The sequence below is a fragment of the Cervus elaphus genome, chromosome 19 (assembly GCF_910594005.1).
Source record: "Cervus elaphus chromosome 19, mCerEla1.1, whole genome shotgun sequence".
Lineage (NCBI taxonomy): Eukaryota > Metazoa > Chordata > Mammalia > Artiodactyla > Cervidae > Cervus > Cervus elaphus.
The window spans coordinates 5672740-5700719 of record NC_057833.1 but is presented as its reverse complement, the minus strand read 5'-3'; the positions used below and the strand labels follow the sequence as shown (position 1 = coordinate 5700719).

At 39.6% G+C, this 27980-nt stretch overlaps 1 protein-coding gene, 1 long non-coding RNA gene and 1 pseudogene across 7 annotated transcripts; 1 reads left to right on the top strand and 2 right to left on the bottom strand.

Annotated features, from left to right (window-relative positions):
* Window positions 1-168: 168 nt before the first annotated feature.
* On the bottom strand, window positions 169-27606 carry LOC122675721 (C1GALT1-specific chaperone 1-like). Of its 6 annotated transcripts, none has more exons than XM_043874746.1 (4): window positions 27553-27605; window positions 8211-8293; window positions 5514-5683; window positions 169-1530 (listed from the first exon to the last, which is right to left on the bottom strand). In XM_043874746.1, exon 4 carries the CDS (start codon window positions 1338-1340, stop codon window positions 387-389), a length of 954 nt encoding a protein of 317 aa, XP_043730681.1. In that variant the 5' UTR covers window positions 1341-1530; window positions 5514-5683; window positions 8211-8293; window positions 27553-27605; the 3' UTR covers window positions 169-386. The 6 variants fall into 6 exon arrangements, with proteins under 6 accessions (XP_043730681.1, XP_043730683.1, XP_043730680.1 ...); XM_043874748.1 differs by lacking the exons at window positions 8211-8293; window positions 27553-27605 and adding exons at window positions 14214-14217; window positions 24514-24525 and having other exon boundaries at window positions 5514-5581; XM_043874745.1 differs by lacking the exon at window positions 8211-8293 and having other exon boundaries at window positions 27553-27601.
* LOC122675722 lies at window positions 6402-7704 on the bottom strand (annotated as a pseudogene).
* LOC122675723 lies at window positions 13202-15012 on the top strand. The gene is made up of 2 exons (XR_006335324.1): window positions 13202-13303; window positions 14780-15012. It is a non-coding gene; the product is annotated as an uncharacterized LOC122675723 (long non-coding RNA).
* Window positions 27607-27980: the final 374 nt, after the last annotated feature.

Sequence of the window (27980 nt, the reverse complement as noted above, 5' to 3'; positions counted from 1 at the left end):
TATACCAATATAGCTAATCAGCAAAAATATGTGCCACAGATATCTAATATTCATAATTTTGAATTTATCACATAAATTATAATACACTTACCACATAAAATAATACATGATTTATAAGTATATCCTTTATTTCTAATATTATCATTCTTAAAACATTTCTTCCCGACACATAAAATTTTCATACATTTCAAGAAAAAAACCTCACCCTAATTGAAACTGTACTACTAAACTTCAATGTGCAAATAAACTAGTGTCACCAAACTGAAAAAAGGAAAAAAAAAAAAAAAACAAGGAAACATACTGCTGTGTTGGGTATATAGTTTTACCACAAATAATGACAACATGTGTCTTACACAGTGATAATATACATATTCTTGTTTCACTTCTCAATCATTGTCAGAACCATTCACAGGTAGGAAAACCAACACATCATTGAAAACATGCCCAAATGCTCTTAGATGATATACCCCATACATCATCACATACATCTGATTACTCGTCAGCCCATTAAAAGTAATAGCCATATCTGAACAACATCCTTCCACCACCTGGTTGGGATGATTAGTCATTGCCTCTTTAATAAAAATCCCAACAGATTTGGTATTAAACACATCTTTTCCTTTAGAATCTTCTGCATTTTCTGCAAACACTCCAGCATATTTCAGGCAGACCGCAAGCTGCTTATCTTCAGATACCTCCCAAACCATCTTTCCCTTTTCAGGACACTTCTCAGGAATACTGGGAAGACTGTTAAGTCTTTTAATTGACTCTATACTTAAGACAATTCCTCCTCCCACACTCACATATTCAAGATCTCCAGATTTTTCAGTGTGGCCTAGATAGAAAGGTTGTGATGAATTCTTTTTTAGCAGAAAGTACTTTAAGTTTTCAATAACAGCAAACGTAGTGGGGCGTGCAAGGAAGAACCAGCTGTATTGGTCTCTGTATTTATCAAAGGCGTATTTGTAGGCTTTTCTCATCATTAACCACATGTCGTTAGTTCCCATGTTCACTGACTCAAACACTTTAACATTTTCAGAACTGAAGAACTCTGCTTTGTCACAGTGTTTGGTCCACGTCTCCTTCACGGCAGCCCAGAGGCGCACATCCTTCGGTTTCACGAGGATGATACAGTATACCCGAAAGCTTTCACTGAGGTCCGGGCGTTCACCCTCTGCAAGTGTCAAGATCTCTTCATTAGGAGCTTGTAGGTGGTGATGCTCAGAGTGGCGCCTTCTCTTCCCATAATCCTTCCTAATGTGTCCTAGCACAGTCATCAAGACGCAAAAAACGCTTCCAAGCAGTACCCCCTTCAAAAACAAACTGCTTTCAGAAAGCATTTTCCCCCACGTCCGGTATGGCGCACCCGGCTCTCCTCTCACTTTCGAGCGCCCTCCGATACGTTCCAGGCTGCTCTAGACGCAGGCGGTGTCCTCGTTGGTTTGGCTGAAGGTGGAGGACGGCAAGAACCAACCTGCAGGCCCCTGGGCGGGGGCCAAGCAGCCCTGGGCAGGCAGACGGAGTCGCCCTCTGCATGTAAAAGAAAGAGTTTCCACTTAGAGCTTGGATCATATCTAATTAGGATACTGTATTTCACTATCACTGGGTCTAACCAGCCAGGATGGTTAAACCCTGCCCACTGGTCCACCCTAGAACCCTATCGAAGATTTTATACTGAACAATAAACAATAAAACTCATTTTAACCAATCAAAAACAGATTTCTAGATTCATGTCACCCTATCCAGGGTGCAAATTTTTCAAACCATAATTAACATAACAGTAAAGATACATTGTCTTCCTAACAAAATTATTGGAATTTTCTTCTCGGTGTTGTAGCAAGTGTGGTTTTTTTTTGTTTGTTTGTTTTGTTTTTTTTTGGTTTTGTTTTGGTTTGGCTTTACCTAACAAGTAAATAAGTTCAGCACTTGTTTACTTAATCATTGCTACATTTACACATTAACATATTGAATTGGTGTTTTGATTATGTTTTATGTTAAGTTGAATTAACCTTGGGCTTCCTTGGTGGCTCAGTGGTAAAGAATTCACCTCCAAAGCAGGAGACATGGGTTGAGGGCCTGGGTTGGGAAGATCTGCTAGAGGACAAAAGGGCCATCTACTCCAGTACTCTTGGCTGAGAAATCTCAGGGACAGAGGAGTCTGGTTGGCGGTCCTGACGTGGAAAAAGAGTCAGTCAGACACAGCTTAGGGATTAAATGAACAATTTTGAATTAACCATAGCACTTTAAAGAGGTTCATTAATTCTTACTTAATCTTAGCCTTGAAACTGTGAATTCCTATTAGTCAAGTCGGCTACTAAATTAAACCTGAAAGATTATGGTAGTTGCATTCAAAATGTTTAATGAATAGTAAACATTTTCCTTCTATGGGAGGGAAAAATGCCAACCTTAAAAAAAAAAAAACCAACCCCACTCTACTTGCTGAAAATGATTTCTCACTGAGTATTCACACACCTTTGGGTACATTATTACCCATGAAGACATAAGTGTGAAAATAATAGGTCAATAAATGTATTTCCTACTTTCAAAATTCTCCAAGCCAGGCTTCAGCAATACGTGAACCGTGAACTTCCAGATGTTCAAGCTGGTTTTAGAAAAGGCAGAAGAACCAGAGGTCAAATTGCCAACATCCGCTGGATCATTGAAAATGCAAGAGAGTTCCAGAAAAACATTTATTTCTGGTTTACTGACTATGCCAAAGCCTTTGACTATGTGGATCACAATAAACTGTGGAAAATTCTGAAAGAGATGGGAATACCAGACCACCTGACCTGCCTCTTGAAAAATCTGTACGAAGGTCAGGAAGCAGCAGTTAGAACTGGACATGGAACCACAGGCTGGTTCCAAATAGGAAAAGGAGTACGTCAAGGCTGTATGTTGTCACCCTGCTTATTTAACTTCTATGCAGAGTACATCATGAGAAACCCTGGGCTGGAGGAGGCACAAGCTGGAATCAAGATTACTGGGAGAAATATCAATAACCTCAGATATGCAGATGACACCACCCTTATGGCAGAAAGTGAAGAAGCAAAGAGTCTCTTGATGAAAGTGAAAGAGGAGAGTGAAAAAGTTGGCTTAAAGCTCAACATTCAGAAAATTAAGATCATGGCATCTGGTCCCATCACTTCATGGGAGGTAGAAGGGGAAACAGTGGAAACAGTGGCTGACTTTATTTTTCCGGGCTCCAAAATCACTGCAGATGGTGATTGCAGCAATGAAATTAAAAGACGCTTACTCCTTGGAAGGAAAGTTATGACCAACGTAGACACCATATTAAAAAGCAGAGAAATTACTTTGCCAACAAAGGTCCATCTAGTCAAGGCTATTGTTTTTCCAATAGTCATGTATAGATGTGAGAATTGGACTGTAAAGAAAGCTGAGTGCTGAAGAATTGATGCTTTTGAACTGTGGTGTTGGAGAAGACTCTTGAGAGTCCCTTGGACTGCAAGGAGATCCAACCAGTCCATCCTAAAGGAGATCAGTCCTGGGTGTTCATTGGAAGGACTGATGCTGAAGCTGAAACTCCAATACTTTGGCCACCTGATGCGAAGAGCTGACTCATTTGAAAAGACCCTGATGCTGGGAGGGATTGGGGGCAGGAGGAGAAGGGGACGACAGAGGATGAGATGGCTGGATGGCATCACCAACTCAATGGACATGAGATTAGGTAAACTCCAGGAGTTGGTGATGGACAGGGAGGCCTGGCGTGCTGCAGTCCATGGGGTTGCAAAGAGTCAGACACGACTAGCGACTGAACTGAACTGAACTTTCAAAATAGTTTCTACAGGTAGAATATGACCACTGTTTATGAATCCGAAGAAACTTCAGAGAACTGGCTCTGGGGAAGCATCTCTCTGACTTCAGGAGAAACAAGTCTCACATTAAGATTTCTGTCCTTTGCTCTCTACAACGAACATGACTAAAGAGATGAAGAAGTGGAACATATCAAATCCACCAACTGTAAAATTGCAATGGTGTTTGGAATTGAAAATAGGAGAAGTCCATGATGAGAAGGGCCTGGACACGAGGTTTAGGAGAGATGATGACAAACAAAATCTCCTAGCTTTAAACTACCTCAAAAATAGAGGGAGAGGGAAAGAGTAATTTTATGAGGCTAAATTACAGATGTAGGTATGTAGAGATGAAAGGGACAATCTATATAGTTATAGTTAAGTGTAGGTGTCTAGAAACTTTCAAAACCAGAAAGACATCATACAGTTAAAGCTTATTCTCTCAAATAAACCACTGTGGTAGGTAGACAAATGACCCTTCACAGATGTTCATGTCCTACATGGAAAGTGAGAATTAAGGTTAAGGATGGAATTAAGCTTGCTAATCAGCTCACCTAAAATAGGGAGATTATTCTGGAATATCTTGAATCACAAAGGTCTCTAAAAGATGAAAGACAGAGGCCAAAGAATTATTATCAGAGTGACGCAATATGAAAACATCTTGACTGGATTGGCTCAGATGATGGAAAGGGGCCACAATTCAAGAACACAGGCAGCTTCTAGAAACTTGAAAAGGCAAGAAAACAGATTCTCCCCTGGGAACTCCTGTAAGGAATGCAACTATGCCAACACTGATTTTAGCCCAGTGAGACCCATTTCAGATTTCTTACGTACAGAGCTATAAGAGAATAAATCTGTGCTATTTTAAGCCACTAGGTTTGTGGTAATTTGTTAAGACAATCACAAATAAACCAGCAGGCATAACAGCAACTAGGTTATAACAAATAAATCCATCTGCAGTTATAAAACATTACCATCATAATATGTTCTCATTTCTACCCTAAGAAAGTAAGAAAGATGTGAAAATACATGTGACATGATGGCTGGTTTATTCTAATCAGATCATGGGTGTTTGCCTGGCACAGAGTAAATCTATTGCTACTGGAAATATGATCATTTATTATGTGCTTAGTCACTAAGTTGTATCTTACTCTTTGTGACCCCACAGACTGGGATATTCCAGGCAAGAATGCTGGAGTGGGTTGCCTTTTCCTTCTCCAGAGGATCTTCTCGACCCAGGGATCGAATCTTCAGCTCCTGCATCTCCTGCATCAGCGGCTGGATTCTTTACCATTGAGCCACCTGGGAAACCTCATTTATTATAATGACATTAAAAAATAAGAAACTTGGGAGTATGGGGGCAATTCATGAGGTTCAGGTCTTAGGAGATAATCAGTGGGGGGACTTCCAATCTCCAGAAAGCAGCCTAAGGGCACAAGAGCTGGAGAAGCAGCTGGGGTGAGAACCAACAGAGAATGCACAAAAATTCTGTTCCACTTTGCACTTGGACCCTAACGTGTGTCTGGAAATATCTTCTTTTATTCTGGCAATGACATATGTCCTTCTGGTCATTAGTGTTAAGTTTAAGGGGAGAACTAGTCAGTTGTCTGAAATGAAGAACCAATGAAATTGACCCCATCCTCTTCTAAACCATTTCCCAGGAGCTGTCAACAGTGTTGCTCTGTGGACAGATTTTGACTTTACCTTGTTACTCAGTGGAGTGAGAGAAGAATAAGATTTTCAGAAGCTGGGTCCTCAGTGTCAGTTTTTGACTTTTGACGATGGTTATCTTTGATGATCTTCCAGTTTTTCTCATTTGGAGGCTGGTATTTACCTAGGTCCTCACTGCATCATGCCATCATTTTTCTCCTTCACTTTAAAACAATTTTTTCCTTAATTTTGGAGTTTTAGATTTAGAAAAGCTGCAATTACTGAGAGTTCTCATATACTCCACACCCAGTTATCCCTTTTATTAACAGCTTCTGTTAATATTGAAATACTATTATTAACTAAAGTTCATACTTTATTCAAATTTTCTTATCTTTCACTGAATACTTCTTTTTTGTTCCAGGATCCTACACAGGATTCCACCTTCTATTTTCTAGTAATGTCTCCTTAGGCTTTTCTGGGCTGTGACAGTTTTTCAGACTTTCCTTGTTTTTGATAATCTTGACAGTTTTAAGAAATATTGCTCAGGTATTTTGAAGTATGTCCCTCAATTAATGTTTTCTGGTGTCTGCCAGAGGGCAGTCTAAGGGTCCTAGCACTTTGGGTGCTGAGAAGAGAGATGAAGCGACAGCTAGAAAATATGCAAAAATGTTGTCTGTTTTGGTAATTCTCTAGACTCAAGTCTCATGTCTGTAGAGATCTTTTATTCTGGTAATGATGCATGTCCCTACAAATACCGTTCTTAGAAACCGAGGGAAGAAAGATTACATGCCTAACTTATAGAAGGTTTAAAACTGACCCCCGCCCTCTCCCAGACCCGAGAAAGGTAGACAATTCCTTATCAGCTAAGCTTCCAGCATTTTTTTTTCCAGTTTTCCCACTGAGTTTTACTTGGGCAGACACAGGGTCAGTGAGGGCCTGCACCTAAAAGAAGGTATTGGGCCTCTTGGTGGTGAAGCATGGCTTGTGCTGGCTATGGAGAACCCAGTGGGGCAGCGGGAACTTGATTTTGGAGTCCTGAAACTGCTTGATCGCTGGTCAGCAGTACTTGCTGGCTGCTATCTCCTCCACCTTCATGATCTGGATTGAGTGGGCCCCGGGCACAGTACCAGGCGCTCATGTCTCAGTAGCCCTGGGTGATGGTGCCAGCTGTGGTCAAGTCCCAGTACTCCAGGTCCCAGTAATCCAGGTCCCAGGACTCCAGGTCCCAGTACTCCTGGCCCCAGTACTACAGGTCCCAGGACTCCTGGTCCCAGTACTCCTGGTCCCAGGACTCCTGGCCCCAGCACTCCAGGTCCCAGTACTCCAGGTCCCAGCACTCCAGGTCCCAGTAATCTAGGTCCCAGTACTCCAGGTCCCAGTAACCCAGGTCCCAGTAATCTAGGTCCCAGGACTCCAGGTCCCAGTAATCCAGGTCCCAGGACTCCAGGTCCCAGTACTCCTGGTCCCAGGACTCCAGGTCCCAGTACTCCTGGTCCCAGTACTCCTGGCCCCAGTACTACAGGTCCCAGTACTCCAGGTCCCAGCACTCCAGGTCCCAGTAATCTAGGTCCCAGTACTCCAGGTCCCAGTAATCCAGGTCCCAGTACTCCTGGTCCCAGTAATCCAGGTCCCAGTACTCCAGGTCCCAGTACTCCTGGTCCCAGGACTCCAGGTCCCAGTACTCCTGGCCCCAGTACTACAGGTCCCAGTACTCCAGGTCCCAGTACTCCTGGTCCCAGGACTCCTGGTCCCAGTATTCCCTGCTGCTGTGGGAGTCATAGCAAAGCCAGATGCCTAAGTTCTTCACCCATAGTGGAGATTACCTGTCCACAGGAGACAATTTCGCCCAGGACTTCTTCACCTTTCTCAGCTGAGACCTGAGACATGAAGTACCAGAAGCTGGACTAGCCAACCACAAGATTAGGCACCAAAATTCTCATGTGATAAAGGGGCTCTGCAAGGTGCTTGGGGGTGAGCAAGCAGCATTCACCACCTAATACTCTCCAAGTGTCCCTGAGGCCTTCATGGCGCGGTATCCATGATCACCCCCACCCTCGAAAAGGCCAGCGTTGCTGTTCTGGGCTATATTTAAACTTCCATTTGTTTTTCTCACTGAAAATGAGAAGGGCAAGAATTTTCTAGAACAAATAGACAGCTTTTTACTCTTGGTTTGCGAGGTAACAAAGCAACATGAAACCATTCAGGGCAAAATGTGCTTATTACAGCTTTTCCAAGAGGTTTCTTTTATATAGGAGCTGTGTCAAACAAATATCTGTGGTGATCTGAACACTCTTCAGACACAGACATGGGTTCCCAAGTATACCCCACCTCAAACAAGTTGATAATAAGTGATATTTCCTCCATTTTCCACATAAATACAGATACTTCACAGGATTATAACATATAAATGTAGGTTCAACAATTGTAATAAATGTACCACTCTTGGGTGGGTATTATTAATGAGAAGGCCATGTTTGTGTAGGGGTAGGGGATGTACCGGAATATCCCTTATTCCTCTTTGAGAGTATTAGGTGGTGAGTGCTGCTTGCTTACCCCCAAATGCCTTACAGAGTCCCTTTATCACATGAGAATTTTTGCGCCGAATCATTGCTGTAAAACTACTCTAAAAAGCAAACGCTTTTAAAATTTTTAAAAATAAACATCAATCACTCTAAAGATTGAGTGATTATCTGATTTTATGATTAACTTGTGGCAAAATTTAGTAGAAGAGGTTAAAAAAAATCCACCTACCAATAATCCAGTCAACTTCAGGCTAACACCATGAAAATGAGACATTAACAGTCAAAAACCACTGTGTAGTGTAGTGAACTGGGCTTTGGGCAAGAAAATAGAGAATTCATTATTATCCAAGCTCCGTCATTCATTCATTCAACCAAAAAGTATTTATCTGATGCTTACCATATGCTGAATATGCAATCCAACTTGCAGTTTAACCATACGAAAATCATTTATTGTATAAGCAAATATTATATGTTTACTTTGTACTTAGTCATGTATTAGTCAAAGGATTACAAAATGAGCTAAAGCTGTCACAGTCCATGTATTCCTGGAATTCAGTATGCCTGTCTTTCTAAGGAGTTTCTAGGAGTTTTTCTAGGAGTTTCACTTTCCTAAGGTTGGTTTTGGAGTTCTTAATCCTATAATTATTTAAGTAATGCTGCTCCTAGGTTGTCCTACTACTTTTGTCTAGTAACCTATAGGCCTGAATATACCTCATAGCTCAGATCCACCTCCAGGAGTCCAATCTCATTCATGTACCATGTAGCTAGGAAAGCAGACATGATGAATAGACCTGATGACATAGAACTTAAATAAAATATTGTTTCTGCATATGAAGGGCACTTGAAAAAGGCAAATGAACAAGGTATTAAGCTGATGATTGTCGTTACAGGAAAAAAACCAAAGTGCCATCTAATTTACATTTTTTTTTATCTTAATATGAGGAAAATCAGATCTTCCTATTTGAATCACCAGCTATGGAAGCTACCCAGGATAGTTTTCATAACTTTCTTGCCAGCTGATATAACTTATTTATTTATTTTTAATATTTTTTTATGTGGATGATTTTTTAAGTCTCTATTGAATTTGTTCCTGGTGACTCAGTGGTAAATAATCCACCTGCAATGCAAGACTTGGGTTTGATCCCTAGGTCAGAAAGATCCCCTGGAGAAGAAAATGGTGACCTACTCCAGTATTCTTGTCTGGGAAATCTCATGAGTAGCCTGGCAGGCTACAGTCCATGGGGTTGCAAATAGTCATACCTGACTGAGCAACTAAACAACAATGACAATTTGCTATAATATTGCTAATGTTGTATGTTTTGGGTTGTTGTTTTTCCAGCTGCGAGGCATGTGGGATGTTAGTTCTCTGACCATGAATTGAACTCATACCCGTTGCATTGGAAGACAAAGTCTTAACTCCTGGACCTCCAGGGAAGTCCCTTACTTTTTAAAAAACCTCTTTTCCCAATGCCCTAGATGTTTGCTAATGTACTCTGTGCAGGTTTCCAGTTTAAAACCTCATGCATGGAGATGTGCACTGGCCAAAGAATGACCTCCTGCCACCAGCTGACTCTACTCCTTTGATGGCACCAGCGCATTCAGAAGATCACCACATCAAAGAATATGGTGGTCAAGAGAGGCCAGTTATCTGCTGCCGCCTACCCACCCACAGGACTCTGGAAGATCTAAGGACTCTAGAAATCCAGGCAGAGGGGTTACTAATGAGGGATCATTGAAGACTTTCTGCTACAAGTGAGCTCAGAGAAGTTGCAATGGTGAATCCAGAAGATGTGTATATTCCCACGTTGATTTAAATCAGTGGTTTATTGAGTCTTGCTCAAACAGTATTGTCATGGACTCAAGGACACATCATCACCCTATGGCCCTAAGCACTTTTGTCCTGACTTTCTTACTGATTATCCAAACTCAAATTAGGGAAAAGGTGGGAGGATGGACAGTGTAGACTACTGCTTAAATCTTAACAGTGACCACTTAGTTTGGGGGACAATCTGGAAGAGAATAAAGAAAAAAGGAATAAATTTAAAACTGCTGTCAGCTGCTTAGTTGCAACTCGTTACTGAAAGAAGCAATTTCTATTCTGAATAACCCATGAAGGAAAGGAAAGCAAAGAGAAAACATGTAATTATTGCAAGGAAATGAACACGGGAACAAGAAAGGCCAGAGGCTAGGAAATAATTGACAAGTTGATTAGAATTGACAAGTTCAGGGATCTCAGAAGCAAAAAACTAGTGAAATGGTCATAGTGGTGCTACTTAATTTGCAATTTTCTTGAGAATTTCTCACTTCCTTTTGGTGATAAATCAATGTAAGATACTGGTGAATTGGATCCACCATGTTTCTCTTCCTCCGAGGTTTCCATAAAAATGGGTCTTCTGAATGAAGTTCAGATTTTCTTACTTTCTCCTGATCTCCTGGGAAGACATCTGCTGTGCACCTTAAAAGCTAGCATATTCTATACTCTGGTAGAATGTCTGCAGAGCTCTAAGGAGGAAAAGGCATGTGATTTGGCCACTGTGTGCTGTCTGAAAGAAAAGGGATACTGCAAAGAGTGGCAGGGTGGCCCTATGTGGGACAAATACTCTGAGCTGGAATAGGTTGATGCATCACTTTGAGCTCTAGAACCAGTTATAACAGAATCAGAAAAATAAAGGGTAGCTTAAAAAATGCTCATTCTAAATGAAATGAAAAAATAAAAATGCTCATTCTGTAATACTCCCATGCCTCCAATAAAGAAGGAAGGTTAATTTTATATCAATGGTCAGTGACTTTAAAGCTTTCTACAAAATTTCAAAGAAGTAAATATATGTGTTGTTCCATTATATGTGTGGTTCCTAACCCTGCAACTGTTCTGATTTCAGTATCATTGTTTGCGAAGTTTTTCATTGTAGTTGATCTATGCTCTGCATTTCTCACAGATAAATCTAAATTAGTATTGCTTTAGCTTATATCAGAATCTAGTATCCCATATCTATGGCAAAGGATTCCCAAAGGCTTTGGGGACTCCATTTTTAAAAATCATTTATAAAACAAAAAGTGAGAGAGAGATTTGTCCCACCCATGGAGGGATCTGTAATCATTCAATGTAGATGATTTGCTGGTAGTATCAGCAATTAGAGTGCATGAAAGATTTGTAATTTGGCTTTGCCACAATTCTTTCCTTCACAGGGGAATAAGGCCTTACAGACAAATTGCATAAATGCTTGAGGCATCTGTTATCAGCTATATGTCACAGAGTTTTACAGTCTGTGCTCATGGGTTCAGTCGCTCAGTCATGTCCAAGTCTTTGAAATCCTATGGACAGTAGCCCACCAGGCTCCTCTGTCCATGGGATTTTCCAGACAAGAGTACTGGAGTGGGTTTCTATTTCCTACTCCAGGGGCTTTTCCTGACCCAGAGATCAAACCCACATCTCTTGCATCTCCTGCATCGGCAGGTGGATTCTTACCACTTTCCATCTAGGAATCAGTAAAACATCTTACCACACACACACACACACGCACACATACACACACACAAAAGTCATTTGTGGGACTAATACAGAATTGTACAAAACAGAGCCCAACATTTGCAGATTAGACAAAACATCTGCTGGAAAAAACTGCATGATAATTCTCCAAGATAATTCATCCTCTGGTTTGGGATGAAGAGCCTTTGAACAATTGAAATTGGTTTTGATGCCATATTATGGTGACTTCTTTGAAATTTGGAAGCTTGGGGGGTTTTGGGGGTGGGGTGGGGTACTTGTTTTGTGTTTTGGTCTGGAATTAAATCAGCACAAGCAGCTAGGGTAATAGCAGTTACACGAGAACTATAATTGTGTTTTGCACTTACAAGGAATATGTGTACTATTAATAAATATATGTCTGATGTTTGCCATGCAACAGGAGAAATTTTTTAAAGGCTCCCCAGGTGCTGCAGCCCCTTGGGGCAATCGATGGCTGGAAGGAAGCCTGTGGTACATAGCCTGGTCTGCTAGGTGGAGGGCCCTCCCAGGGTCGCAGGGGCCCCTCACAGGCAATGAGGTCGCTGTAGCTGGCGCCTCAGGGACACTGCCTCTGCCACCACACCACTGTGCTCCAAGGTTCCAGGTAAATTTCTTGAAGGGAGAATTTTTCCTATCAATTGGAACTTAGATAACCCATAGAAAAGTGATGGCTGTTTTATCAGAGGCTTTACAACTGCCTACTCAGGTGTCAGTGATGTACTGGAGGACTCACTGACCCGAAGGACAAAATTTCTAAGGGCGATAAATGCACTGACAGAGTTTCAAAAGCAACTATTAACCTATGGCAGTCTCCAAATTTAGAAGCCACACTTTTAATATTGTAAGAAACTTCATTTTCAAAAATACACATTGTTAAATAAAACAGAGAAATGGACTATAAAAGGAGCTAAAAGAAATATGACTGGACTATGAGAATTACCTAACAGTCCATATTTGTCCATATTCATATACCACAGTCCATATTTGTTTGGTAAGTACTGCTGTGTCATCATCTAACTAAAAAAGGGATTTCTTTTTATTTTTTAAAACTTTTTCTCCTCTAACACTTATGGATACTACAAATTCCGTTTCCTCACTTTTTATTAATTTTAGTGAGTTGTAATTTGAGGAAATTAGCAAAGTCTTGTAAAATTCTTCATATCTTGAGTTTTCTCATATGTATGTAAGACTGACTTGGTTGTTGTAAGTCAAATATGTGAAGGTAGATTTACTATAGTAAGTGACTTAGTGTATACTCAGTACTAATAGGGAGGAAAAAAATAGGTGACAGAATTATTGGAAGGCCAAGAAATGTTCTAAAAAGAGGGATTTTTAGAGGAACTAGACTTTTACTGTTTGTAATGAAAAGATGAAATTATTTAAACTATTAAAGAGATGTGCTGCTTCTCAGTAGAATTCTTTGAAGCCACTTCCAAAATAAATGCAGGAAGCTTTCCCTAATCAACTTTCCAGGAACCTGGCATCAGTTGAATTTCACAGAGTTAAAAGGCCCGAAAAAAGTTTAAAAGGTGAAAGTTAAAAGATGCTGTCTAGTTATGGTGGGTATGATGTGTAAATGGCCCCGGCAGCAATAAAGCCTCTCTTAACGTAACTGAGCACAGAGGACAGCTCTTAGAAGGCACCTGTTGCTGTGTGCCATTACTCCGCTTCCTGTTACCTAGCAACGAGTCCTACTCAGCCGTTGGTCGGCATCACAGTGGGTCCCTCCCACAAGCAACCAACAGTCAATGAGCAAGCCTTAGAGAAGGATTCAGCCAATAGTTGGGGAGAGTGGTGGCTGTCAAGCTCAGAGTGAGGTAAGAGGCAGATCCTGGACTTCTCCTCAGGGGCCCTCCAAAACTCATGGGCCCTCAGGCCAGCCGAGGGACCAGACTGAGACCTCTGTCCTGCGGGGCTCCTGAGCCCTCGCCGGGGGCACCCACTGGCCATAGCCCAGGCCTTGAGGCAGCAGTGAACCTCTCCCTCAACCCTGTCTCTGCAACTTAATGGCAGCGGCCTTCTACCTGGGATGCGGTCTGAGGAACTTACCCTTCCCCATCCCCGACCCCGTCGCCCCCTCCGCGTTGATGACGGCAGAGTCTGGGGAACTTGGCCCTGAGGGGGCCACCAGCTGAGATCTGCCTCCTCTTAGCCAGAACCTTGACCTCAAAGGGAAGAAGTTGTGCCTAGGATCCTTGCCCTTCAGAGAATAACACTGTTTGATAGATATTTACAGGAAGATCGTGATCTGACCGCGACCTTGTTACTGAGCCCAAGCTCATTCTGCTCGCCACATGACAGGTCAATAAATTGGGAGATGTGCTGCTGGAGCAAGAAATGATGACTTTAATTGGAAGGCCAGCAGACCCAGGAGATGGCAGACTAGCGTCTCGAACAGCCTGCTCGCCTCAGTCAGGATTCAGGGTCCTTTTATATACAATAGAGAGGGGGCGGGGCTTTCAGTGCCACTGACCAATAACAGAGCAGGGTGTTAGCTGGTTACTGGTTGACAGTTGCTCGCTTGGTTGGGAGGAGGGGCCCACCAGGATGCCCAACCAAAGGCTGAGCAGGACTGTCATAGCTGCTGTCTGTCTCACAGAGCATGCAGGCTGGTGCCAGGGAGGGAAAGGCCCCTTTATGCCTTGCTTCCCATCTGGGACTGCCACTACAACCGGACCTCACAAGCAAGGGATCTGACACCAAGAAGTTTGCAACAACTAACCACACCCCTCTCTCACCTTTCCTATAAAAAGGCTTTGCTGAAAACTTCTGGGAAGTTTGGGGATTTTTAGGGCATGAGCCATCCATCTTGCACGGCCCTCAATGAACCTTTCTGTGTTCCAAACTATGATGTTTTGGTATTGTTTGGCCTCACCATGTGTCGGGCACACAGACTTGCAACTTGGTAACATTAAAACACATAATTTCTACTTTGGATACATCAGAACTTATTAGCTATAGAAGTCATTTATTTCTACTGTTGTCTGGGAGTTACACAAATGTTTGCAGATTATGGTAAGCCTCACTCCCGCACACAAGAAGGCTGAATGAATAAAACTCTAAAAAAATACTCATGGGGAAATATTTTACAACTTCTTATGTTTAAAAGGCCTAGAGCTTTACTGGCAGCTTTATTGAAAATTAGAGGGACCCCTACAAGCAAGCACAGACTCTATTGGAATTTATAATTGCCATGCTTATGAATTTATGTCTGAAATTATGTCCTGTGACTGATTTAACTGAGTCCTGTCATAATCATGTCCAACATTTAAAAGAGCTTCTCTCTTTCCTAGAAACCCTGATGCATGAAGTCATAAGGACCTGGAAGGACCCTGTGGAAAAAGTCTGCCACCTTATTGACCAGGATATCTCGCCTACATGAAGCTATTCCAGAGGAAATATGGGCTGTCAGTGCTCCAAGAAGGATCCACTCAGGTCAACACTGATCACTCATGGATATCAAAGTAACAACAGTTGGATCTGTGCTTCCCATGGGAAGCATTTCCATAAACATCTTCAAACTTAAGTTTTTTATGTTGATATTGGTACTGAATTCAATTGAAAGGAGATGTTCTAGCAAACACTACTACTCTCATAGACTACCTTGATGAGCTATTCACAATAGGGTTATTTCAGATACTTTTAAAATCACATTTCCTAGGAAACAAACACGCTATTTGTTACACGACTTTTTCTTTGGTACCCCCCAGTAATGATGCCTATAATCTCAATCAGTTCTAAATTGTATTTTCAGTATAAACAAGCCCTGGACTTATAAATTCAACAATCTGATTATTGATAGAGTAAAAGTAAAATCTGGTAGTAGTTTTTATAATGACAAGGTAAAAGTAACTAATATGCACCAAGATGCTCACATCCTAAATTTGACATGAAAATGTTTTGATAACTGGTTTAATTGGAAGGATGCTGTAGAAAAGAACATCATTGATTTAATAGACACATCTGACATTTATAAATAGGAACCTGAAGTTAAAATCATTCTATTAACATTGGGATGCAAGTTGTCTCTAGTACATCCAGATAAACTAAAGTAAATGCCTATCATTAATGCATACATAGTTGACTACTATAAGAGTATAATTATGGATTTAGACCCAGTGCAGGGGGGTAGAAAGGGACTTACAGCATGAGTTTTTCATGTACATTAAACATTTGAAGTTCAATCTGTACCTTTCAGTGGTGCCTCATAGTGAGATTTTGATACTTGATGATGACCATGGGTTTCTTTGTGTTTCATATCCAGGTAAAATTATTTGAGAACATATGAATTGGTAAATAGTTAAATCAGATTCTTGATTGACAATTCACACAATTTTTTCTTGGCTGTACAAGAAACAAAGATGTCTTTGATGCTTGTATTTTCAAATGATCAGTTAAATACTTGGCAGTTCCTTTTGAAGTCTCAGAAGGTAAAGAATCTGCCTGTGATGCAGGAGACCCAGGTTCAATCCCTGGTTGGGAAGATCCCCTGAAGGAAGACATGGCAAATCACTCCAGTATTTTTGCCTGGAGAATTCCATGGACAGGAGAGCCTGATGAGCTACCATTCATGAGGCTGCAAAGAGTCGGACACAACTGAGTGAAACTAACATGCCTGGTAACACTCTGACGTCTTACCCAATCCAAGCCTGAAGTGAAGTGAAGTGAAGTGAAGTCGCTCAGTCGTGTCCGACTCTTTGTGACCCTGTGGACTATATCCCACCAGGCTCCTCCCTCCATGGGATTCTCCAGGCAAGAATACTGGAGTGGGTTGCCATTTCCTTCTCCAGGGGATCTTCCCAACCGAGGGATCGAACCTGGGTCTCCACACTGTAGGCAGACGCATTAACCTCTGAGCCACCAGGGAAGCCCATAATCCAAGCCTAAAAAGGTAGCTTAACCCTAGAGAAAAAAACATCTAAATTTGTAATTAACTGGTTTTCTTGCAAAGCCCAATAAATTTCTCCTGCATTTCAGTCAATTACATACATAGCATCATATTCATATAAAAATTTAAGCTTTTTAGTCATTGTACTAAACTAGTCATTGTACTATATTTATATTCCCAAATAATTAAGCTTCTAGGACTAATAAACTGTGGGGAAATGACTAAACAATATAAGAGGGGAAATAACAAAGGGTAAGGGTTACTATTTTAGGTTGGTTATGCAGTTATCTCCCTGTAGACTTATTTCCAGTGGTAAGAGTGCTCTCCTCTTCCAATGCAAAGAGGGAAGTTTTCTAATGGCATATGTTTTCCCTGATAACATCAGATGGGTGAGGGCAGAGAGCCCTTCCTGTATCTGCTGTTTCGAAATTACCTTCAGCTCAAAATAATCCTTATGCCAAAGTGGCATATTTTCGGGTAACAAGTTATATTCCCCTTCATTTGTAGCCCCAAGATTCTGCTTCCTGTTCAGTTGTCTTCTGCTTTGAACTTTCTATATGATGTCATCTAGCTCTTTGTTATTAATAATGAATTATATGCTGATTGCTCTGCCAAAGATCCAGATTTTTTTATGGCAGAAGTAAATTTACTGTCACAAGGCTCAAATATTTTAAAAAATCTCTCTTTGCTATAATAAAATGTCACTTAGCTCTTGTTCTTGCATAATTGTCCATAAGGGGAAGTTTTACTTTTGTTAATTCAGTGCATGCATGCTAAGTCGCTTCAGTTGTGTCTGACTCTTTGTGACACTATGGACCATAACCCACCTGGCTCCTCAGTTCATGGGATTTTCCAGGCAAGAATACTGGAGTGGGTTGCCATTTCCTTCTCCAGGGGATCTTCCCAGCCCAGGGATCAAACCCACATCTCTTATGTCTCCTTCATTGGCAGGTGGGTTCTTTACCACTAGTGCTACCTGGGAAGAGTCCCAGGTAAACTCAACTATTTACACTTTAAAATTCATCTGGGAGGTGAGGTAGTTGCTCAGTCATTTACGATTCTCCTTCTCTGGTTTTTTCTTTCCTCATCACCATGTAACCTTCCTTGTTCTGTGTTAGATGACAGAGGCGGAAATAATTGGTCCCTGGCTGCCTTTTGACGGTATTTATCTATTTCTAATCTACTGAAATCTAATCTACTGATTCTCAGTACCAAAAAGTGCACTTGATAAATAATTACTCAGTGCATATTTTTTTTTCCTGGTCCTTTTCCACAACACCTTGTTTCTTCAGATTTCTTATAGTGAATTTTTAAAGACTTAAGATTATCCTTTCAACATAGTGCCTGTTTCCAGTTAAGTCTACTTTAGGACTTAAAATCATTGACGTCTTGAGTAAATTATGCCTCTAAGATCAGAAGTCAGTATAAGACATTTCTCTAAAACCTTAATCAGACATCACACCATGGATCCTTACCCAATATAGAGTAACCCCACAGATTTTTGAAACCTGTTTTTTTTTTCCACTTTGTCACTATTTTTGGCATTATATCTTTCAGCAGAGTATAAAATTGCACTATAAAAAGGAGAAATATTTGACAGTTTTGACTATTCAACCCGTCAACAAATGCTTGGCAATGTTAAGGGGACAAAAATGAAGTATTCACTTTTTTATAGTGAATGATAAACTCCTTGACGACTGAAACCAAATTTTGTCTGTCTTTCTAGAAGTTCCTGGCTTCTAGAAATATACACATCAAAGTTGATTTAAGCCATCTTAACAGGCAGGGCTCTCAAGGTGAACTTTTAGATCTCTGACTTATAGGATTTACTGTCAGGATGCTTCCCTGGTAGCTCAGTTGGTAAAGAATCTGCCTGCAATGCAGGAGATCTGGGGTTAAATCCCTGAGTTTGAAAGATCCACTGGTGAATGAAAAGGCCAGCCACTCCAGTATTCTTGCCTGGGAAATCCCATGGACAGAGGAGCCTGGCAGGTTATAGTCCATGTGGCTTCAGGAATCAGACATGACTTGGCAAATAAACCACCATCACCACTGTCAGGATGTCAAAATATGTATCAAAGAAAAACAACTTAGTAATGCCTGGACTCAGGACAATGAGTGTTTAGAGAGATTTCCCATGTTAACCATGCCCTCTACTCAGCCTGACTTGACCATCTTCTTCACAGCATATCAGTGCCTCTTTTACCTGTAACCTCCTTCATTCCTGCTTCAGGGAAAGGAGACTACAAAACTCTTTCTACAAAATATCATGGCTTCTGGTGTTCAATCAGTGAGGATATATATACACACATAGTGCAAGATAATTTACATTACCGTTATTCTCGGGAATTCATTGAGGTAAAAAATACTGAAAAATCAATTACTATAAATTTTAGATTTTTAAATTTTAGATTATCAGTGGCCAAGGACTGGAAAAGGTCAGTTTTTATTCCAATCCCAAAGTAAGGCAATGCCAAAGAATGTTCAAACTATCACACAATTGCACTCATCTCACACACTAGCAAGTAATACTCAAAATTCTCCAAGCCAGACTTCAACAGTACATGAACCGTGAACTTCCAGATGTTCAAGATGGATTAGAAGGGACAGAGGAAACAGAAATCAAAATGCCAACATCCACTGGATCATCAAAAAAGCAAGAGAGTTCCAGAAAAACATCTACTTCTGCTTTATTGTCTACGCCAAAGCCTCTGTGTGGATAACAACAAACTGGAAAATTCTTAAAGAGATGGGAATACCTTACCACCTTCTGAGAAACCTGTATGCAGGTCAAGAAGCAACAGTTAGAACCACATGGAACAACAGACTGGTTCCAAACTGGGAAAGGAGTAGGTCAAGGCCGTATATTGTCACCCTGCTTATTTAACTTATATTCAGAGTACATCATGAGAAATGCCAGACTGGATGAAGCGCAAGCTGGAATCAAGATTGCCAGGAGAAACACAATAACATCAGATACACAGATGACACCACCCTTATGGCAGAAATCGAAGAAAAACTAGACAGCCTCTTAGTTAAAGTGAAAGAAGAGAGTCAAAAAGCTGGCTTAAAATGCAACATTCTGAACACTAAGATCATGGCATCTGGTCCCACCACTTCATCACAAATAGATGGGGAAGCAATGGAAACAGTGACAAACTTTATTTTTCTGGGCTCCAAAATCACTGCAGATGGTGATTGCAGCCATGAAATTAAAAGACATTTGCTCCTTGGAAGAAATGCTATGATCTACCTAGACAGCAGAGACATTCCTTCACCAACAAAGGTGCATCTAGTCAAAGCTATGTTTTTTTCCAGTATTTATGTATGGATGTGAGAGTTGGACGATAAAGAAAGCTGAGCGCTGAAGAATCAATGCTTTTGAACTGTGGTGTTGGAGAAGACTCTTGAGAGTCCCTTGGACCATAAGGAGATCTAACCAGTCAATCCTAAAGAAAATCAGTCCTGGAAGAGTTTGAGTAAGATAGGTGTTAGCTCTTCTCTAAATTTTTGGTAGAATTCAGCTGTGAAGCCATCTAGTCCTGGGCTTTTATTTGCTGGAAGATTTCTGATTACAGTTTCAATTTCCTTGCTTGTGATGGGTCTGTTAAGATCTTCTATTTCTTCCTGGTTCAGTTTTGGAAAGTTATACTTTTCTAAGAACTTGTCCATTTCTTCCAAGTTGTCCATTTTATTGGCATAGAGCTGCTGGTAGTAGTCTCTTATGATCCTTTGTATTTCAGTGTTGTCTGTTGTGATCTCTCCATTTTCATTTCTAATTTTGTTAATTTGGTTCTCCTCCCTTTGTTTCTTAATGAGTCTTGCTAATGGTTTGTCAATTTTGTTTATTTTTTCAAAAAACCAGCTTTTAGCTTTGTTGATTTTTTAGAGAAGAGCTAACACCTATCTTACTCAAACTCTTCCAGAAAATTGCAGAAGAAGGTAAACTTCCAAACTCATTCTATGAGGCCACCATCACCCTAATTCCAAAACCAGACAAAGATGCCACATAAAAAGAAAACTACAGGCCAATATCACTGATGAACATAGATGCAAAAATCCTTAACAAAATTCTAGCAAACAGAATCCAACAACATATTAAAAAAATCACACACCACGACCAAGTGGGCTTTATCCCAGGAATGCAAGGATTCTTTAATATCTGCAAATCAATCAATGTAATACACCACATTAACAAATTGAAAGATAAAAACCATATGATTATCTCAATAGATGCAGAGAAAGCCTTTGACAAAATTCAACATCCATTTATGATTAAAACTCTTCAGAAAGCAGGAATAGAAGGAACATACCTCAACATAATAAAAGCTATATATGACAAACCCACAGCTAGCATTACCCTCAATGGTGAAAAATTGAAAGCATTTCCCCTAAAATCAGGAACAAGACAAGGGCGCCCACTCTCACCACTACTATTCAACATAGTTTTGGAAGTTTTGGCCACAGCAATCAGAGCAGAAAAAGAAGTAAAAGGAATCCAGATAGGAAAAGAAGAAGTGAAACTCTCGCTGTTTGCAGATGACATGATCCTCTACATAGAAAGCCCTAAAGACTCTAGCAGAAAATTACTAGAGCTAATCAATGAATATAGTAAAGTTGCAGGATATAAAATTAACACACAGAAATCCCTTGCATTCCTATACACTAACAATGAAAAAACAGAAAGAGAAATTAAGGAAACAATACCATTCACCATTGCAACAAAAAGAATAAAATACTTAGGAGTATATCTACCTAAAGAAACAAAAGACCTATACATAGAAAACTATAAAACACTGATGAAAGAAATCAAAGAGGACACAAACAGATGGAGAAATATACCGTGTTCATGGATTGGAAGAATCAATATTGTCAAAATGGCTATTCTACCCAAAGCAATCTATAGATTCAATGCAATCCTTATCAAGCTACCAACGGTATTTTTCACAACTAGAACAAATAATTTCACAATTTGTATGGAAATACAAAAAACCTCGAATAGCCAAAGTAATCTTGAGAAAGAAGAATGGAACTGGAGGAATCAACCTGTCTGACTTCAGACTCTACTACAAAGCCACAGTCATCAAGACAGTATGGTACTGGCACAAAGACAGAAATATAGATCAATGGAACAGAATAGAAAGCCCAGAGATGAATCCACAAACCTATGGACACCTTATCTTTGACAAAGGAAGCAAGGATATACAATGGAGAAAAGACAACCTCTTTAACAAGTGGTGCTGGGATAACTGGTCAACCACTTGTAAAAGAATGAAACTAGAACACTTTCTAACACCATACACAAAAATAAATTCAAAATGGATTAAAGATCTAAATGTCAGACCAGAAACTATAAAACTCCTAGAGGAGAACATAGGCAAAACACTCTCTGACATAAATCACAGCAGGATCCTCTATGACCCACCTCCCAGAATATTGGAAATAAAAGCAAAAATAAACAAATGGGACCTAATGAAACTTAAAAGCTTTTGCACTACAAAGGAAACTATAAGCAAGGTGAAAAGACAGCCGTCAGATTGGGAGAAAACAATAGCAAACGAAGCAACAGACAAAGGATTAATCTCAAAAATATACAAGCAACTCCTGCAGCTCAACTCCAGAAAAATAAATGACCCAATCAAAAAATGGGCCAAAGAACTAAACAGACATCTCTCCAAAGAAGACATACAGATGGCTGACAAACACATGAAAAGATGCTCAACATCACTCATTATTAGAGAAATGCAAATCAAAACCACAATGAGGTATCATTACACGCCAGTCAGGATGGCTGCTATCCAAAAGTCTACAAGCAATAAATGCTGGAGAGGGTGGGGAGAAAAGGGAACCCTCTTACACTGTTGGTGGGAATGCAAACTAGTACAGCCGCTATGGAAAACAGTGTGGAGATTTCTTAAAAAACTGGAAATAGAACTGCCATATGACCCAGCAATCCCACTTCTGGGCATACACACTGAGGAAACCAGATCTGAAAGAGACACGTGCACCCCAATGTTCATCACAGCACTGTTTGTAATAGCCAGGACATGGAAGCAACCTAGATGCCCATCAGCAGACGAATGGATAAGGAAGCTGCGGTACATATACACCATGGAATATTACTCAGCCGTTAAAAAGAATTAATTTGAATCAGTTCTAATGAGATGGATGAAACTGGAGTCCATTATACAGAGTGAAGTAAGCCAGAAAGATAAAGACCATTACAGTATACTAACACATATATATGGAATTTAGAAAGATGGTAATGATAACCCTATATGTAAAACAGAAAAAGAGACACAGATATACAGAACAGATTTTTGGACTCTGTGGGAGAAGGCAAGGGTGGGATGTTTCAAGAGAACAGCATCGAAACATGTATATTATCTATGGTGAAACAGATCACCAGCCCAGGTTGGATGCATGAGACAAGTGCTCAGGCCTGGTGCACTGGGAAGACCCAGAGGGAGTAGGTGGAGAGGGAGGTGGGAGGGGGAATCGGGATGGGGAATACATGTAAATCTATGGAAAAAAAAAAAAGCAAAAAAAAAAAAATCAGTCCTGAATATTCATTGGAAGGACTGATGCTAAAGCTGAAACTCCAATACTTTGGCTACCTGATGCAAAGAATTGACTCATTGGAAAAGACCCTGATGCTGGGAAAGATTGAAGGCGGGAGGAGAAGGGGATGATGGAGGATGAGATGGTTGGATGGCGTCACTGACTTGATGGACGTAAGTTTGAGTAAGCTCTGGGAGTTGGTGATGGACAGGGACGCCTGTCATGCTGCAGTCCATGGAGTCACAAGGAGTCAGACATGACTGAGCAACTGAACTGAACTAACTTAGATTTTTTATTTTATAAAACATTTTGTCATTGAGGAAAATATTAGATGAACCACTGAGAGGCAGTGTAGTCCCCCAGATTATCCTTTCTTCCCATGAAGAGATAGTTTTAATTTTCCTTTTGAATCCAGAACATACTAATACTACTTTCAAAGATTTTAGTACTGAGAGAGTCATTTCCTAGGCAGGTTGATAAGAAGTCTAGGGGTCCCCAAGGAGAGAGAGGTCTGGGATATTCAAGGAGGAAGAAAGGACAAACTTTTTTACTTTTTTTCCTCTACATTCCTTAGGATTATATAACAATAATGTATCCTGCCTGAAGACAGTCTTTGGATTAAACCCTCTGGCTAATTCTGTTATCCTAAAACATAAATTATGGGAGTAGGTCTGGTCTTTACAAGGATGTATCCTGCCTGAGGACAATCTTTGGATTAAACCTTCTGGCCAACTCTGTTATCTTAAAATGTAAATTATGGGAGTGGGTCTGGTGAGGTCTTTGCAGCCTCCACTCATTCTTTGGATTCATTGGAGAGTATATAACTCCATTGCTAATACTAGCAAAGGGGTACTCTTTTGCCCCCTTCTGATGCCTATGTCAGAAGCTTTCTCTATCTCCCTTACACTTTAATAAAACTTTATTACAGAAAAGCTCTGAGCGATCCAGCCTCGCCTCTGGCCCCGGATTGAATTCATCTCCTCCGGAGGCCAAGAATCCCACATCTCATCGCTCAGCAACAACCTTTCAGTACATAAGGGATTAAGAATCATTGGCAACCTCTCATTTCTCTTACTGGCTCTTTTTCTATACAACTGAAAATCAAGCTATTTTGGAATCATATCCTGGAAAATTGAAAACTGTCTTTAAAAAAATCTTTCCTAGAAGGATCACAAAGTGTATATTGTCATCCTTGGAACAAGGATGGATCTAACATTTGTTAAGGATCTTATTCAAACTGAGCATCTATTTTTAGCAAGTAATTTTACTGAGACAAATTCAGTGAAAAGATGCAGAAATAAAGAATAAATGATCTACTGTGAATATGTTAAGCAGGTTTATAAAACTAAACTAGACAAACTCACAGTAAAACATTTCAGTTGAACCACTAGAAATTTTTTGGTTCCTGCTCCATCTGCAAGTGATACTGTGCTACTCACCATATCATCTCTGGGGAAAGAAAACTGAGAGGGACACAAGCTTTTAAAAATATTTTTCCCCCTCTGGCAATGTTTTACAAAAATGACTTCAGAATAACCAGCTATCAAAAGAAAGCCAAACACACAGAGAAAGTAAAACCCAAAAACAAACAAACATAAATATTACCACAGTTATAGGTCTTCTGTTCCAGGTGGGGAAAACAGCAGTTTGCTCACTTGATTTTTATATCTGCCAGGGCTAAAGGTCATTGTGTATCTCCAGTCATCAGTATTTCAAAAGTCAGGGAGATAGCAACTTAGCAAAAGGGCTCAAGGTTTTACTTACTTAGAAAATGCTCTAAAAGAATGTTCCGGCTTTAAATTTGTCCTTTTAAGAGGATATGAATTCCCTTTTTTCTAACTGTTATATGATGTGCTTGATAAAAAAGGCAGCAGAGCAAGGATCTATTTTGCACTCTCAGTCCCTGTTTCTGGTCAAATATCATTCCCACCTAAGTGGAGCTTTGACCAAAGATGTTTGTATAGCTAGTTCTAATTCAGTGTCAATAATGTGATGCTTTGTTTATTTGGCTGGTTTTATTTTATTTTATTGTAATTAATAACCCAAAATGTTCTTATTAATGTGATTAATGTGAACCATATGAAACTAGAGTGTGATATTTAATTCATCTCTAAAGGGTTTGTAAAGAACTGAGGGCCATAAGTTAAATCACTTATTACAAGGCTTGCCTTCAGAAAACAACCAGTGTATCCCTACTAAGTTCTGCCTGCAGTGCTTCTAAATGTAGACAAATTTCTTTTTCTCTAAGATCTCCAAGATTCCTGTCCTGTAAGAAAGGGGCATTCTTTCCTATCTGACAATCTGGGAATCTATAAGTCACAGACAGAAACCAAGGAGTATATTATGGCAACATTTCCATATGAGAAAAATATTCTTTGTTCCTCAACTGACTTATCATGCTTTAGTAAATAAGATTCTAATTGAAACTATGCAAATAATTATATTATAATAAAAAGTCACAGAACACATGAAAGCCATTTTGCCTAATATTTAACCATTGTTCTGAGCAGTTCTGCCAACAGGAACCAATAATGTACCTTTGAATTAAACAAAATCATCTTCTTAACATTTTTCAAATTATGTTTATTTTGTATATTAAGGGCTTAACTAAGAAACCATTTAAAGAATTTTACAGTTTGTAATAGGATAGCCTGTTAAGGTTGATAGATCAAGAAGAAAACTAAATATTCTCCTACTTAGTAAAAAAAAAAAAAAAAAAAAAAATTAAGCACAATTAAATTTTCTCTTTAGAGTTATTCAGTCTGAAGTAATTGCTTCTTATTTGTCTGATTTGGAGTTTTGGGGAAGTCTATTATCACATAGTTAAATGCATATATACCAGGAATGCTAGAAATCCTTTCTGCTCCTGGGAGCTGTATGCTAAAGGCTGTTCCTTATAGAATCAGTAGTTAAGAGTGTGTGATCAATTCCTTTACTGAAGTCATCATTTTTTTTTTTTTAATGTTTCTTTAGGAGGGGCCTTTAGGCAAGTGTGAATGAAAAACAAAAACCACTTTTTGATTATAGTATTGAAAATAAGAACAGAGAAGCCACCTATTAAAGATAACTTGATATTTTAACAATTTAGTAAAAGATCACCCTGAGAATAAGTACATATTAATGAATGACTTTAGTGTGTTCTGTGACCTTTTATTATATTATTTGCATAGTTTCAATAAAAATCTTATTTAGGCATGATAAGTCTATTGAGGAACAAAGAATATTTTTCTCATATGGAAGTGTTGCCACAATATACTCGTTGGTTTCTGTCTATGACTTATAGATTCCCAGACTATCAGATAGGAAAGAATGTCACTTTCTTACAGAACAGAAATCTTGGAGATCTTAAGAGAAAAAGAAATATGTCTACATTTATAAGCATTAATATTAATGACAGTGAGATCATTGACAAGTCTCCAGGATCTTTTAATTTATCCTCAAATTGTGTGTTAACAATTGTGTGACCTTCGAAATCACAGCAAGTGAAATACACTGAAATAATCAAATATATTAAGAAGGGTTAAGAAAACTTTGGAAGTGAAAGTTTCAAAATTGCTATTTACAGACTCTGTACTTTGTTAGCTAGCCATAATTTATTTTTAAAATATCCCATAGTACTGTTAAGTTTAAAGAGGGGGGAGAGAAAATGGGATATAATAATTACTTTGATACAGTTGGACATGACCTATACATTTTGATTCCTATCCATCCCACAACACCACAAGTATATATTTTACTATAAAAATATGCCTGGTAGCTTCAACAAATCATTCAAAGTAGCCTGAAAGTGAAAGTGAAGTCGCTCAGTCGTGTCCGACTCTTTGCAACCCCTTGGACTGTCGCCTACCAGGTTCCTCCATCCATAGGATTCTCCAGGCAAGAATACTGGAGTGGGTTGCCATTTCCTTCTCCAGGGGATCTTCCCGACCCAGGGATCGAACCCAGGTCTCCCACATTGTAGGCAGATGCTTTAACCTCCGTAGCCTAGGTTTTGTCAAAAATTAAAGTATACACATCACCAGTTAATGGTAATTTTTAGGATTTTAACATTCCTTAGGTGAAAAATGAAAGAGTAGGAGCTTAACCATAGATGTTTTTGCAAGGGTAATTTTTCTATAGAGGAGCCCACTTACTGTGATTTGTTTTAAAAAGGAATCTTTAAGTGGTGCCCATCCAAAAAAAAAAAACTGAACATTTTTAATGGGAAAAAAGAATGGTTTTCTTCCTCATTTGTTATTAATTACCAGATTAGAACTTGTGCAAATAGAAACAAATTGCTTCACTTCATGAATCATTTTCTAAATAAACATACAACTCCAAAAAAAAAAAAAAAGAATTCAAATTAAATACCTCATGTATTTGAGGCAGGCCTGGGCCAAAGTATATTTCTTCCACCAAAAGAAGTACCAGAAAAAAATCTGAGTGACATCAAGAATATGGTAGGATAGAAAGTTCTAGCTCTAATATAGTAACACCAACTCTATAACTGTCCACAGAAGAAAATACTTTCATGAGATTTGTGGACTCCAGGTGAGAAGTAACAGTACTGAGTGGAGCACTGAAACAAAAAAAAAAGATTGTAAAGAGTAGGAAAGAGTAAGAGTAGCTTCACTTTACCTGCATCACTTATCAGAGCGCAACGCCAAGAGCGATCCCTTTGGCCCACAAATCTCCCATGGTGGAAGGGAGAGTGAAATGAGCAAGGGACTTTGCTGCAGACCCTTGAACACTGGTGAACCTCATCAGCCAGCCCACACAGAATCTTTGTTTAGACTGACTGGTAAAAGACTTTCCCTGCAAAGACAGGAAGAAGTGCTGCTTCTTCAAATGCATAGACACCAACAAAGGCAACAAGGAAAACAAAGAAGCAGGGAAGCTTGACACAACCAAAGGAACTAAAATAGAACCCCAGTAACTGCCCTAAAGAAATAGAGATACTTCTACCTAACAAAGAATTAAAAGTAATTGTCTTAAAGAAGTTTGGTGAGCTATCAGTGAACATAAATAACCAAGTGACATCAGGAAAACAACACATGAGAAGAACT